The 13,192-nt window shown below is 37.6% G+C and overlaps 2 protein-coding genes across 7 annotated transcripts in view; one reads left to right on the forward strand and one right to left on the reverse strand.

The window, feature by feature from the left end:
• Positions 1-12,980, reverse strand: part of LOC110399582 (dehydrogenase/reductase SDR family member 9-like) — a 27,853-nt gene extending 14,873 nt beyond the window's left edge. The window contains exon 1 of the mRNA XM_021398536.1: positions 12,867-12,980. The gene's annotated coding sequence lies outside the window, so the exon portion shown is untranslated. The remainder of the gene's footprint in view (positions 1-12,866) is intronic.
• Positions 1-13,192, forward strand: part of ABCB11 (ATP binding cassette subfamily B member 11) — a 58,383-nt gene that overhangs the window by 7,225 nt on the left and 37,966 nt on the right. For 5 of the 6 annotated variants that reach the window (XM_021398515.1, XM_021398517.1, XM_021398518.1 and 2 more), the window contains exons 1-4: positions 7,693-7,735; positions 9,429-9,670; positions 11,306-11,393; positions 12,290-12,423. In XM_021398515.1, coding sequence (XP_021254190.1) covers positions 9,447-9,670; positions 11,306-11,393; positions 12,290-12,423 — 446 coding nt within the window. In that variant the 5' untranslated portion in view covers positions 7,693-7,735; positions 9,429-9,446. Of the gene's footprint in view, positions 1-1,504; positions 1,608-6,152; positions 6,175-7,544; positions 7,593-7,686; positions 7,736-9,428; positions 9,671-11,305; positions 11,394-12,289; positions 12,424-13,192 lie in introns of those variants that run through there. The other variant, XM_021398521.1, reaches the window with a different exon arrangement.

A 13,192-nucleotide genomic window follows, 5' to 3' on the forward strand; every position in this document is an offset into this window, starting at 1 on the left:
GATGCTTTCAGGCCAGAAAACTACGTCCACGGAGCAGCAATCAAAGAACAAATGTCTGAATTAAGGGATGTGTTGAATGCAGTTCTGCAGAGATCTGTCTTGCTCCTGGTATAGTTCAGTAATATTGACAAAGGCATGGATGGCAGGATGGATAATATGCTCACTAAGTTTCAGCGTGATGTAAAAGTAGGAGAGGCTGCAGATATGCTGAAGAACAGGACTGGAATCCAAAATTGTCTTAACAAGCAGAAAAAATGGGCTGAAGAATGTAAGATGTTATTAAATGCTGATAAAAGCAGACAGGAGTAATCAACTGTGAAAATACAGTTTGGAAAGCAACTGGCTCTGTAGCAAATTGCTTGCAAAAAATGGATGTTTTTGCGGCATAGAGACTGAAGGCAAATCAACAATGTGATACTTTTGTAAAAAAAAAAAGAAAATATCATACTATGTCGTATAAACAAGAGTACAAGAGTATAATTTGTGAAACGTGAAATAATCTTTCTCCTTTGCTCGCTGTTGGTAAGACTCAGTACTGTTATACACTCATCACTTCAAGAAAGAATCTGGAGAAGACCAGTGAGAGTTATCATAGGTTTGGGAGATGCAGCCAGCAAAGGAAAATTGAATGAATTGCTTCATTCACCTGAAGAGGGAAACTTCCTATCCTCCAAATAAATGACAATGTATTTGCAAAGTGGAAGAGAACTATTTTTTCCCTATCTATGGTAGATTGCACAAGAAGTAATGGGCTTAAATTATGACATGTAAAATTCAAATTAGACATTATGAAGAGTTTATTTTAGCAGTAAGGATAATGAAACACTGTAATGCTCCTGGAACTCATTAGGCATCTTTGATAAATATCCATTAAAATGACAGAAGAATAATTGAATTCTACCCTGGATACTTAGAATTAACCAGGAGACTTAGGCCTTTCCAGCCTGACTTCCTGGTGATTCCTGTGCCAGAGATGTACGCATAAAATTTAGGAACAGATGATAAATGAGGAGGGTTTCCCTCGTCATGGTCCTAGTGACCACCAGCACCTGGGCTGGGCTGGGACATGGCAGAGCAGGTCTCCTGCCCACTGCTCCCTTGTAACTGAGGCAGGATCTGTCATGTTAATACCTTGGGCTATAATCTATTGATGGCATCTACGCAAAAGCAGTAGTTGGTTTTAATATGGCCATTAATGGTGAGAGGGCTGTTTGCATTAAACTGCAAAGCCCATTGGAGCAGCTCTCATTTAAGGCAGGAGGTAATGAAGCCTTTTAAAGGAGTTGCACTTAGGGCAGGCTTGGACATACTTCTCTGAGGTGTTTTTCTCCTCTAGTTCCACTGTGCCTAGGGCATCTATTCTTTTAGAATTTGCACTGTAATCAGTGACATTGCCCTGGGATGAGGGCAAAACTGAGTTAAGCAGGAATCTAACGTAATATAATTGTACTTTCAAAGACTAACATTTGCTGATGCTATTTTTTTTTCATCCCCCTCTCTTAAGGATTTCTGATTTGAGCATCTAATCATCATGTCTGACCCTGTTATTCTGCGTAGCATCAAGAAACTGGGAGAAGATAACTCTGCTTTTGACTTGGATGGTAAATATGTTTATTCTTCAGATGCCTGATTTTATAAAGCACGTAAAAGAGGAGGTGGGTGGTCTAAATGGAGCTAATAGTCTATAGAATACAAAGCAAATAATCTGTGGACTAAATACAGTTATGTGCTACCTGCTGCTGTTCTGTGAACCTATGGGGTGTGCTATCTGCAAAATGTTTCTGGAAAAGCAGTTTATAACAATCCCTCCTCGTGGACAATCTTTACTTATTGGCCTACGTATTCAAGGTGTGTATCTAAGTTTTTAGGTACCTTTAGGCACCAAGGCACTACCTACTCAGTGCCTTGGTGTACAAGTAAATGGACATTTTTGTAAATGGACGAAAAGTAAATGGACAAGAATGGTGTACAAGTAAATGGGCAAAAAAACACAAAAAAGAGTTTTTTAGAGGTACTTTCAATAAATATGTGTATATGCAGCCATACCTCTATTAGGCAGAGTACTAATGAGATGTTGCTATGACATATATCTCATTGCAATGAATCTGCATTCTTTTTCCTCATTAGAGCTTTTCCTCTCTTCTTCTGTTTTTCCCTGATAATGTGCATTTTTCCAGTTTGTATATCCAAATGCAGCAAGTCAGGTAGGAGAAAAAATGAAGAGAAATTGCTACGCAAATATTTTGAATTTTGTTTGTAAGACTCGAGAAGAGCAGAAAAAGGGAGAGGCATTAAAAATTATATTAAATGCAAAATGCACAATAAAGCAAAACAATAGCACATAAGGGACGATAAATTGCAGTACAATTCAATGTACATCTGTACCTGCACTCTATGCAGAGTAAAAGGGGTCTGCAAGAAGATTCCATAACTCAATTTCCACCGGATTCCCTAAGTAAGCATCTAAGCCTGTATTTTCAAAATCCCTGCCAGCTGTACCTAAATCTGGATTTCTTTAAGCTTTCATTAAAGATCTCCCAGGACCTACTGACATACGTGAGGTCATGCATGAAATAGCCCCTGTAATAAACATGGGCCTTACTGGGATTTACAAACATTGTGTTTGCTCCCAGTTTCACCTGTTTCCTCACAAAAATAGGTGGTTTGGGTGGGCTCTGAACAAAACACCTGTTGATGAGTAATTTTTTATCTTGGGTTCTCTTTTTTCTTTTACTTCATCAGATTTTTAGAGCAATCAAATGGGATAGGGATAAAGACTATGGGGATTTTATTTATGAGAGATGACTTCAGAGAAAACTGTATTCAGACTAACATTCAAAGGCAGACCTTCTCCTTGGAGCTATTTTTCACTAACAAAAAAATCAGAACAAAAATCACACTAGTTTGCATTATGGTGAATATTTCCCCCCCAATCTAGACGACATCTTGTATTTAAGGCAGCCCTCTTTCAGCAACTTTAGTTCCGTGAGAACCTCACACTAATGCTTTGTAGGCTAAAATTGTGGCACGCAGAATTCATCACATAACAGTGTATATTGTGAAATTTTAGCCAATAATCAACCTTTCAAAGACTAACAGATTTTTTTTTTAATAACAGACCTCCTCAAGTCTCTTTCCCTGCTGTATGGCAGTACAGTGTGCCAGCTGTAATCTGTGGTATCTCTCTTCACTTAAAAACCGAGTAGCTGCTTGTTAATGCTAAGTCTGGATTTCTGATCTACTATAATTCACTGTTTGAGTTTTGCTCTCAATCTTTATGTGAAATATGACATGTTATAGGACTGTGAACGTAATGGTAGAGTTTGAACACATTTGCAGTATTCAGTCTGGCTCTGGGCTTGATTGGATTGATTTTTGTAGAGTTTGTCAGACATCTTCAAGTATAAAAATAGCTGTTCCATACGCAGATGGTACATGTGATTTTTTTTTGGTCTGACTTTAGAAAATGAACAAGAGCTTCACGTGCAAAAGGTGTTATGTTCCCACCTTCTGTCTGTCAGTGCTAGTCAGATAATTCCTTTGGTTTTAACCATCCTTGTCAAATGCTTTTCACTTTACAGAGATTATTTTCCTGTAGTAGATAATCTCCTATCCAACAGAGTCAAGGGCCTGCTTTTGCTGGGAACTTCAAATCTGTTGCAACTGCTGGCAAGAAGACAGTGTGGGAAATTATTCTCCTAATAGCTTGAATGTATTCGTAAAATCAAGACTGGCATGCTAGACAATGCAGCTGATCTTAAAATTTGCAAAACAGCAGCAAACAAATGTGAGCATTTTCTGGAAGTCTGATCTCTTCCCCAGTTATTGCTACCCCAGCACACTGCCCTGCATCCTGCTGAAATCAGCAGCTGTTCGTGTGCTGAAGCTGTCCAGACTTCCCTACTCTCCTTCCCTGCAGTGTTTTGAATGTTTAACTGAGGCTGCTAGCTGAAGGCAATTTCAGTTTTCGAGGTACTCTTGTATTTATTGAGAGGGGAGAAAAGCGAAGAGAAAATAGAGTAAACAGGTAAAGGGGTATATCCTTCTTCAGAGACAGAAAACTTTTTTCCAGTTCTAGCCTCTTAGAAATTTTCCCAGATAGCCGATATTTATCCAGTTGTACCGAGGTAGTTGTTCCTTGTCTATTAATTTGTCTAATGTACTTGCTGCTTTTACTTCTTTCGGGACTTCAGCAAAAGACTTTCTATTGGGACCAAACCTCCTCTCCTTTTTACAGCTAGGATTTTTTTTGCCTTATGAAGTGTTGTCTCAGGTTTCTCACTTTCCTTGGAAATGCACTGTCTTCTGCTGAATGTAGTGACCGGTTTATTGGACTGTTAGAGCACCTTTCCAAATGCAAACACCGGTGCTTTAAATTGCTCCTGGCAATCTGCTGAGTGACCTCTTCTGCTCTGTAATCTCCAGTGAGGTTTGTTTTAAAAACCGTCTTTTGTACAGGTTACTAAGTATTAGATCTCTCTGGATCAACAATTGAACACTGCAGCTGTAGGTATAGTTAATAGCCAACTTTACTTGGGAGCCTTTTGAGTACAATTTTTCCTTTGTTTGATTTAAGTGTCAGATTTCCTCATGCTTACTTTTTACCATGTTCACATAAGTGCAGTAAAACCTCAAATTCTTGACCACGTTCTGCAGCTTTTCCTAGATTCTGTGCTTTTTTCAAACTGAAAATTTTCATAAATATTTTAATTCCCTTTCAAAATGTTTAGAGCATTCAGACATTACTGTTGCTCTTTCCTTAAGGTTAATAAATTATTTAATTATCCCTATATATTTTTCTGTGCTATAAAAATCATACGTTGTTCTGTTTTTCTTATTTTGCAATTGTAACAGCGAACTATTACATATCTGTTTCTTTCCTTCAATTTAAGTACAGATAATGTATTTAAATTGAACTTCCAAATTGTACTTCCAGTTTTCCCTCCTGCATAGAAACTGTTGGCAAACAAAAGCTGTACCGCGGTTCCTTGCTCTCTTGAATAGCATTGCTACACTCTTGTTTCCCTCTTCATGTTTATAGACTAAGGTTTCTTCACCTTTAAAGCATGCTTATTTTGCTCTCTAAATCAGTTTCTATTTCAACTGATTTTTTCTTCTCCCTTGAAAATTCTTCCCTGTAGCCAGTTTGTTCTTTTTTTTTTTTTTTTGTGTGTGTGTGCGTGTGTGTGTAGAACACTTAGCATTACCAACCTGCAGAGGAAACTTCCCCTAAGACTTTTCTTATTCTATAAATCCTCTAGGAATGGTTTCAAACCATTACAGCTGTCACCAGCTGCCGAACTCCAACAAAATGAAAACAGCAGTTTCTTTTTCCTTCACAAGCAGTTTTTTTCTAATACCAAATAATGCTTTCTAGTAATAATTTTACAAGTATGAAAACTTCTTTGAAAATGTCTGGGATTCATATGCTATACTTATGTAACAAACAGAGCAGAATAAAACCATTGTTTGCTAAAGCCAAATAAAGTTATTAACCCCTAAAAGGAGTTGTAATTAGCTGTTCCTCCAATCCAAAACTCGAACCACTTATTTCTAGCATTGCTACCTTGAAAAATGCAAAACCATTGGGGGAGCTGCCATACAGCACAACTGTATCTCGTAATATAATTCAGTTTCTCTAAGTTACGGTTGTTCAGAATGTATCCCAGTGTCTACTCTTTCTCTCCAAGGGCACAGTTGCAAGATCTGCCATCTCTAAGTTGTTGGAAGGCAAGAGCTACAGCTCCTCCTTTCAGAGAACACACATGGACAGTGAGGCAGTGTACAAGTGAAAAATGTAGTTGCTTACTAGCAAACAGTTTGCAACGAAAATATGTTGACTTTTGGCAAATGTCCAGTTGGTGAGGAATAGTATATTTAATGAAATGCACTCTGTCATCTTGGGGATTGAATACTTGAGACTACTTCTTCAAGAGAAAACAGGCATAAATTGGTATCAGCTTGCCAGGGCACTTTTAGACCCATGTCAGTTCTTGTCCCTGACTGTATATATTAGAGGGAATAAGATGCTTTATAACTTAGAAACAATCAGGTCCCATGGGGTTCTAGGATTTATTTTTCATTTGTCTACAGAAGATTATATACTTGAATGATAATTATTAACTGGACTGTGCATTTATTTTCCCTAACAGGTAACAGCTTCAAGAAATCAGAGTAAGTCATATACACAAGCGGAACAACCAATATTTCTAGGAATATTCAACAAAGTTAACATCATCCGATCAAATTGACACATTTATAGAATATAGGGTATTTAATAAGAAGCTATTCTCTAGGAGGTAAACTGCCTTATTTGGTACAGCTGGCAAAGGCAGACCAAAACAGTCCTAGCAGCTGTTTCAAATACGGAGTAATGGCAGTAAAATATAGATTTACTTCTGCAAATATTTTTGACAATGCTTTTACTTTGAGAAATGAGTTTTTCAGGAATTTGAATCAATTTTGATTACTTTCTCTCTCTTCAGGCTTAAATTTTAGACCACAAGTGTGAACAACTGTCTGACATAGTTAAGATATTGAGATTTAAACTTCTAGGCAGTTAAAAGCTGAAATGACGTATGGATCTTGATCTTCAACTATGATCTGAGATGTGAATGGGGATAAGAGTCTCCCTCTGCCTAAATTCTGGGACAACTCTGTAGCAGACTGGACATCCTTGTGGGTGCTGTAATTCATGCTAGCTATTTCTGGCAGACTGTACACAGATAGAGAGCTACTATTGGCACGGGGAAGAAAGACCATCTCTTCATTTTTGTCCTTGCCATGTTGCCCATCTCAGAGAGCACTGACTCAGAATTCAAAGTCTACTATGGTCCTTTCACAAATTTTGAAGCCCAAGTTCTGATGGAATGTCACGTTACACATGGAGTTCTAGCTAGTACACATATGAAGCTTCCTTCAGGCTTTCCAGGGCCTGGTTTCTGAAAAATGTTCACAACAAATATAACTTGAATTCATCTTTTTAATAAAAAAAAATCCAAATGTAAAATTCCCTAATCCTTCATCAATGGTGATGATACTTATTATAGTACGGATGCCATCCATTGTAGTACAACTACACATTTAGAGTTTGATGGATCGTATAGAACAGCAGCAGATAATGCTAGCACTGAAAGTAAAACTGTGTACTGGGGTGAGAGATTCTGCTGCTGCTAGGGGAATATGGATGTACAGACAGTATAAGAGGAAAATGGAACAAGGCTTCTCTGTCTTAAATAAGGACTAGCCAAAAGTTTGGTTGATAGACTTTTCTCTAACTGACTTCAATTTAGTATTGCAACAATGTTTTAAGAAGCTGATTATGAAACAGTGCATAAACCTTCAAATCACTGTAACCTAACCTCTGTTCTACTCCCTAACTAAACTTTAAAATTACCATAAAATCACTGGTTCCAAAGAAGTCTGAAAGAAACAGTTTGTCTCTTCAGAACTTCTGGGCAAATTGTCTTAAATCAAGTGTAATTTCAGAAAACTAACCAAGAGAATAAAGGAATTAATGTGAAAACTTATCCTTTGTTTGCCAGACATTTCTATGCATATGAAGAACCTTCTGTTAAGAAGAAAAATGAAAAGTGAGTTAAGTTCAATTCTGTGTACTGTCTTTCCATATAGAACAAAATCTATACTAAATGCAATTTTGTAATTGTATCTTTTCTGTTCTTGAAGGTCATCCAAACAGAAAAAAAAAGATGTTCGCGTTGGCTTCTTTCAGCTGGTAATGAAAACAATGGACATAAATATCTGTATGGTTCTGAAGAATACGTGATGATAATGTATATGGTGTTTTGGTGAATAGCTGTGAATAAGACAAACTTGTAAGAAATTAAAACTCTTGGCATGAAATTCTACTACTACATCCAATAGGAATATAATAGAACCATGTTTTCATTTTGTCAGCTGAGTATTAATTATCAATCTGTGTAATAATTGTCTCTTAAACACATTATATAGAACCTGCAGGTTACTATAAAAAACTTGGAAATGCACAGTGCTTTGTGGTATGTCTAGCCATAGGTAGTAGATTTGATGGGTCCTGGAGAGCCACAGAGTGTCAAAATTTTGAAATGAATGTAGTAGAGAGATATCCAACCAGCAGCATGCAGCAAAGAGGTTTTAGTATTTCTTCTTTTCACATGGAGTTTATGCAAGTAGCCGGTAATGTGTCCAAACTAGTATGATCCTGACTAATACTGGGCTAGTACAGTGACATCCTGCTTGTACTTTACCTGGCTAGGTATCTCAAATCTTAGCTTGAGAGAACAGCCAGTTCACACTTGCCATTGTGGATATCCCCAGTTGTAGAATTGTGGCAAAATACAAAATGCATTGCTTTCTGCCTTATGGCAATTGAAGGATGAATCACAAGTCTTCCCATCTCTATGAATTAGCTTACTGGTTTGCAAAGCAGTGTTAGTGCTACAGTTTGCTTCCTTTTTTTTTTTTTTTTGTAGAAAGACACTTGTATGATGACTTGTTTTTCCCTTTACCATGTTTCTGTCTCAGTATCCCTTTTCCGTATGTGTTCCAAATTCCTGCCTCTTCTTCTCTCAAACACATTATAGCACCTACAGAACCTAGACTGGTTCTTCAGCAGGCCAGGATTTCTCTTTACAGTCCTATTTCAAAATATATAGCATTTGATATTAATATTCTATAAATACAGTTTAGTCTATGTATTTATGCATGATTTTAACCTAAGAATCAGACTTCACACAATCACGACCAAAGTAATTTAAGTCACTGTAACTTAGCTGAGTCACCAGCTGTGTGTGTGCACGGGCTCTTGGCCCGTGTGAGGCAATAGTAGTTAGCTCAGTCCCTTTTTTACTGCATACTAAGTCATGTTTCTATATATTTCTCCTAGATTAAGAGTCAATGCACAATTACCTAGCTCAACCAAAGCAACTTAGATTATTAACTATGAGAATTTGTTCTGAGACACTGAGGTGGCTTTCTACCGCAGCACCCAGAGTTTTGAGAAATTGGATAGCTCTGTTCAGAGACTGCAAGATGCCCTTAGCCTTTTTCATTCCTTCCTTCTCCTTTTCTCCTTTCTCACAGGAAATCTGCGGAGGTGACTATATATATGGATTATAATTACTGTTCTTAATCTTTTAGCTAGTGTCTGGAATAATGATAATGTGGAGTGATATTACCTTATTAATATTATATGATAGTACATTCATTCACATGATCAGTTTCTACTGTCAAATACAGAGAGTTCATCATAATTTATGAGACTGTAATTACAGGTGCAATTTGATTAGACTGGAGAGAGATATTTCTCTTCTATCTGTACTGAAGATATGATGACGCTTAAGGAGAATGGTTTGGTGTCTGATCCACCTGATTAATGATTTATCAGTATACAACCAGCATGAGACCATATTTTTTTCCTGTCTCTTTAGTTTCGATTTTCTTCACCTATGGAAATTTTAATGATGGTTGTTGGTAGCATCTGTGCTATTCTTCATGGAGCAGCCCAGCCGGGCATGTTGCTTGTGTTTGGTGCAATGGCAGACACATTCATTGAATATGACATTGAAATGCAAGAGCTTAAAGATCCAAATAAAACATGCGTAAATAACACCATAGTGTGGATTAATGGTACTGTTCATCAGAATGAAAAGAACACCACAATAAGATGCGGGTAAGTAGTAGAAATGCTAGTTTCTTTGACTGTGGTATTGTGGTTTGTCTAGAATGCATTCTTACAAAAGGCCCAGCTCAGCCTTTAAAGTTTACACAGGTAAAAGAGGCATGGTTCTTGCTACAGAGCCTTGTTTCAGAGCTGAAAGGAGAGAAGGTCAGCTTGTGTCTTGATCTTTCAGCTATAGATGTCAGAAAGGATATTCTTTGATAGTGATAGTGCTGATAACATATCTCTTCATGCCTCTGAAATCATCGATATGTTTTCTTTGATGACCCAATAGGTAATAATGACTTCTGGACATTTTGGTTAACACTAAGGTGCTAACCTTAGTTATAAACTCCTATAGGTGCCAGCTGACATCTGAGAAAGTCAACTAAACTTTAGTCATTGAAGAGAAATGTGCCCTTCTAGAATGCAATTCATCTTGGCTTATGGGAGATGTCTGAGGCAGGTCAGATGAATTGTCCTTTAAGAGTGCCTGTTTCTTTCCTATAATTATAACAAAGGCAGTCCAGATGAATCATTCATGTATACGTATCTGTCAAAGACTAATTTGAATCTGTAGCTGTTCTTAAGGCTTGGTTTTCAGGACATCATTCCAAAAGTTTTCTAATCTCTGAGTAATAGTAGATTAGGTATGTAATTAGAATTAAAACTTACTTCTTTAATGATCTCTGAAATTCAGAGCATATGGGAAGTGATCTGCGTTCCTAAATGTACATGACTGGAGCCAAATTATTTGATCCAGCTGTCCAAGCCAGACCCTGAGAAGGGACTAGCAAATATAACTCAGGATTTGCTACAGACCTCTGCTCCTCTGAAGCAGCAACTAGCCATCAGGCAGGATACACTAAAGCGTTTAAAACGGTACTGGGTATTTATGTTGAATTCCTGAGTTATTTTCATGGTTGTGTTTTGCAAGAGATCAAGTCAGGTACATCGTTTTTCCTTTTGGCTTAAAATGGGAGTGTACCGAGTTCTGGGCAAACAGAATAAACTTGCTCTCTGCAGAATGTTTAAAAAAAAAACCTGAAAGAATATCCAATAACCAACCAAAATGTTTATTTCAAAGTAGTCTAAGTGCAATCCCAGCAACTCAGTGCCCTTTACTGATATTAGGATTAACTTGATACAACTACTTGTACTAAAAGAAATGATCATTTGAGATAAGCAAGAAAGTAATATTTGAATTTGCTTCAACAGCCCTCATTTCTCTCTGCAAAGCACTGTTTAAATTTGAGTGTTATTCATTGGTATAATGGTACAAAATAAGCTAATTCAACATCTTATGAAAACTTGCTGGACAGGTGTTGTCTAAAACACCTTCTTACCTGTGCTGCTGCCAAGCATGCAGACCAGTGTGGCTTCTTGTCTGGCCCTTTCACACTGTAGGGCTGTTGCAGGATGAAAGACTTCCTGGTACCTGCCAGCTCCCTGCCCCTATGCCACAGGAAGATCAAGCAAACCAGCACCTGCTAGCAGTAGCCTCGATACTAGGAAAATGCTTCCGGTAGCAAAACAGACTGACTTACCAGCTGACTTGACTCTAAATTTGAAGACACACCAGATTAGAAATATGTGAGAAACTTAAAATGGTATTGCTAATTATTTTTTTCTTTTTTCTTTTTTCAGAGTGCTTGACATTGAAAAAGAAATGACCACGTTTGCAGGTTACTATGGAGGAATTGGTTGTGCCGTACTTGTGTTAGGATACTTCCAAGTCAGTATTTGGCTCCCTATTTTGATTTTAAGGTTTAAATCTCTAAATAATTAAGTTTGTAATAACTATATTCCCCTTAACTGCTTAGTCAACATCATATTTGAGCAGAGCAGACAAGCCCAGTTCTAATCCTGTTGGATGAAATATTTTAGCTCTGATGATCTGAGACCTAGGATTTGTTCATGCAAACCTTAGTACACAGATGCATTTAACCCAGTGAGATGAATGCATGCTGCTCCTTTCACACCAGAAGAAATATTTGCTTGAGTGTGGTTACTATGGAAGCCACATGCTCTCCCACAAATAGCTAAAGGGCATGCAGTTTCCCAGTAGGCTAACCTGAGCTCTGTGTTTCTGTTAGGGAGATATTACAGAGTAATAATGTAAAATTGAGTAAAATTGTTGGAGAAGAATCACACTCTACATGTTCTGTAGTAATGATTCGAACCGTATGACTGAGATAAGCTACAAGCTTGGACAATTCCTGCAGAATCTGCTCAAATCCACTGCTTTTGAAGCTTTTTATAATCATGAGAAGCACTTGTCATTCTCTTTCCTGAAAGCTATCTGAGAGCTTTGCTGAGGTAGGATGGCTGCCATACCTCTATTATTTACAGCTGCAGATGGACAACTGTTTTCCTATGACATTTATGTAACAGTACAGAGTAATTAATCTTACATGTTCTATCAAAACTAAGATAAATGCTTCATCCAGAGGCTTTAAGAAATGTTGGATTATTTAAAGATCAAGAGCATAAAATAGCTCAGCGACTGTGTGTAGCTAGAATGTTTTGCCTGAATGCTGAGTTTATTGATAGCCAAATTGCTTTTTCCTATTTATAGGGACTAGAAAGACTATTCACTGCAATTTATCAACTGCACTATGCTCTTCCTAGATCTGCTTTTGGGTTATGGCTGCAGCTCGTCAGGTACAGAAAATCAGGAAAGCTTATTTCAGGAACGTAATGAGGATGGATATAGGCTGGTTTGACTGCACGTCTGTAGGAGAACTGAACACAAGAATTTCTGAGTAAGTAATCTAGAAAAAATATACTACATGGAACATTTTTGCACTTCCAAACACTAAACAGAGTGCCGATAACTAGGTGTTTGACAAACACCTTCTAGTATAAAATAGAGAGCAGGGACTAGGCTAATGGTCTCCCAGGTGTTGGAAGTAAGTGCTGTAATTGTTATACTACAATTATTTCCCCTTTGTAACTTTTCTGTCAGTGATATTTTGTTTCTTTATTTTTGCTGCCTCCTCCTGCCACTTTGTCTTTTCCTGTGCCCAACCCTTTCAGAGTCTCCCATTAGGCTGCCAGTGCATATTCCTCTGAGACTCGAGTTAAGGGTTTGAACCCTCTCACTTAATGGAAAGGAAAATTGAACGCAAACTTTGCCCTTCGCTTTTAAAAGAAAAGAGAGAGCCTTGCTTAATCTTCTGCTAAAGCAGCGATTACAAGCACTTACCTTTAGAAAGGGACCCAGAGTAGATGGAGAAAACTTCTTGTCCTGGGCAAACGTTTAGCTTTGAGAAAAACTGAGTTTAAGGCTTCCTCCTTCGCTTAGTGGTTCCTGTTTACAGACTTAAAGAAGCTGCAGGATGAATATGCTGACTCTAGATGGCTCCCTGTGCTCTGTCATGTCTGCATAATAACGGACAGCTGCAAAAGATTTTTCTGTAGTTGAAGGGAATTTTTTTTCTTTACTAACAAGTGGTAACTATGACTTTCTGTGGTGTTTTTTTTTTTTTTAATGAAGAATAAATATAAAATGTAATTGGCTGTGAGGAATTT

Source organism: Numida meleagris, chromosome 5 (assembly GCF_002078875.1).
Source record: "Numida meleagris isolate 19003 breed g44 Domestic line chromosome 5, NumMel1.0, whole genome shotgun sequence".
Classification (NCBI taxonomy): Eukaryota; Metazoa; Chordata; class Aves; order Galliformes; family Numididae; genus Numida; species Numida meleagris.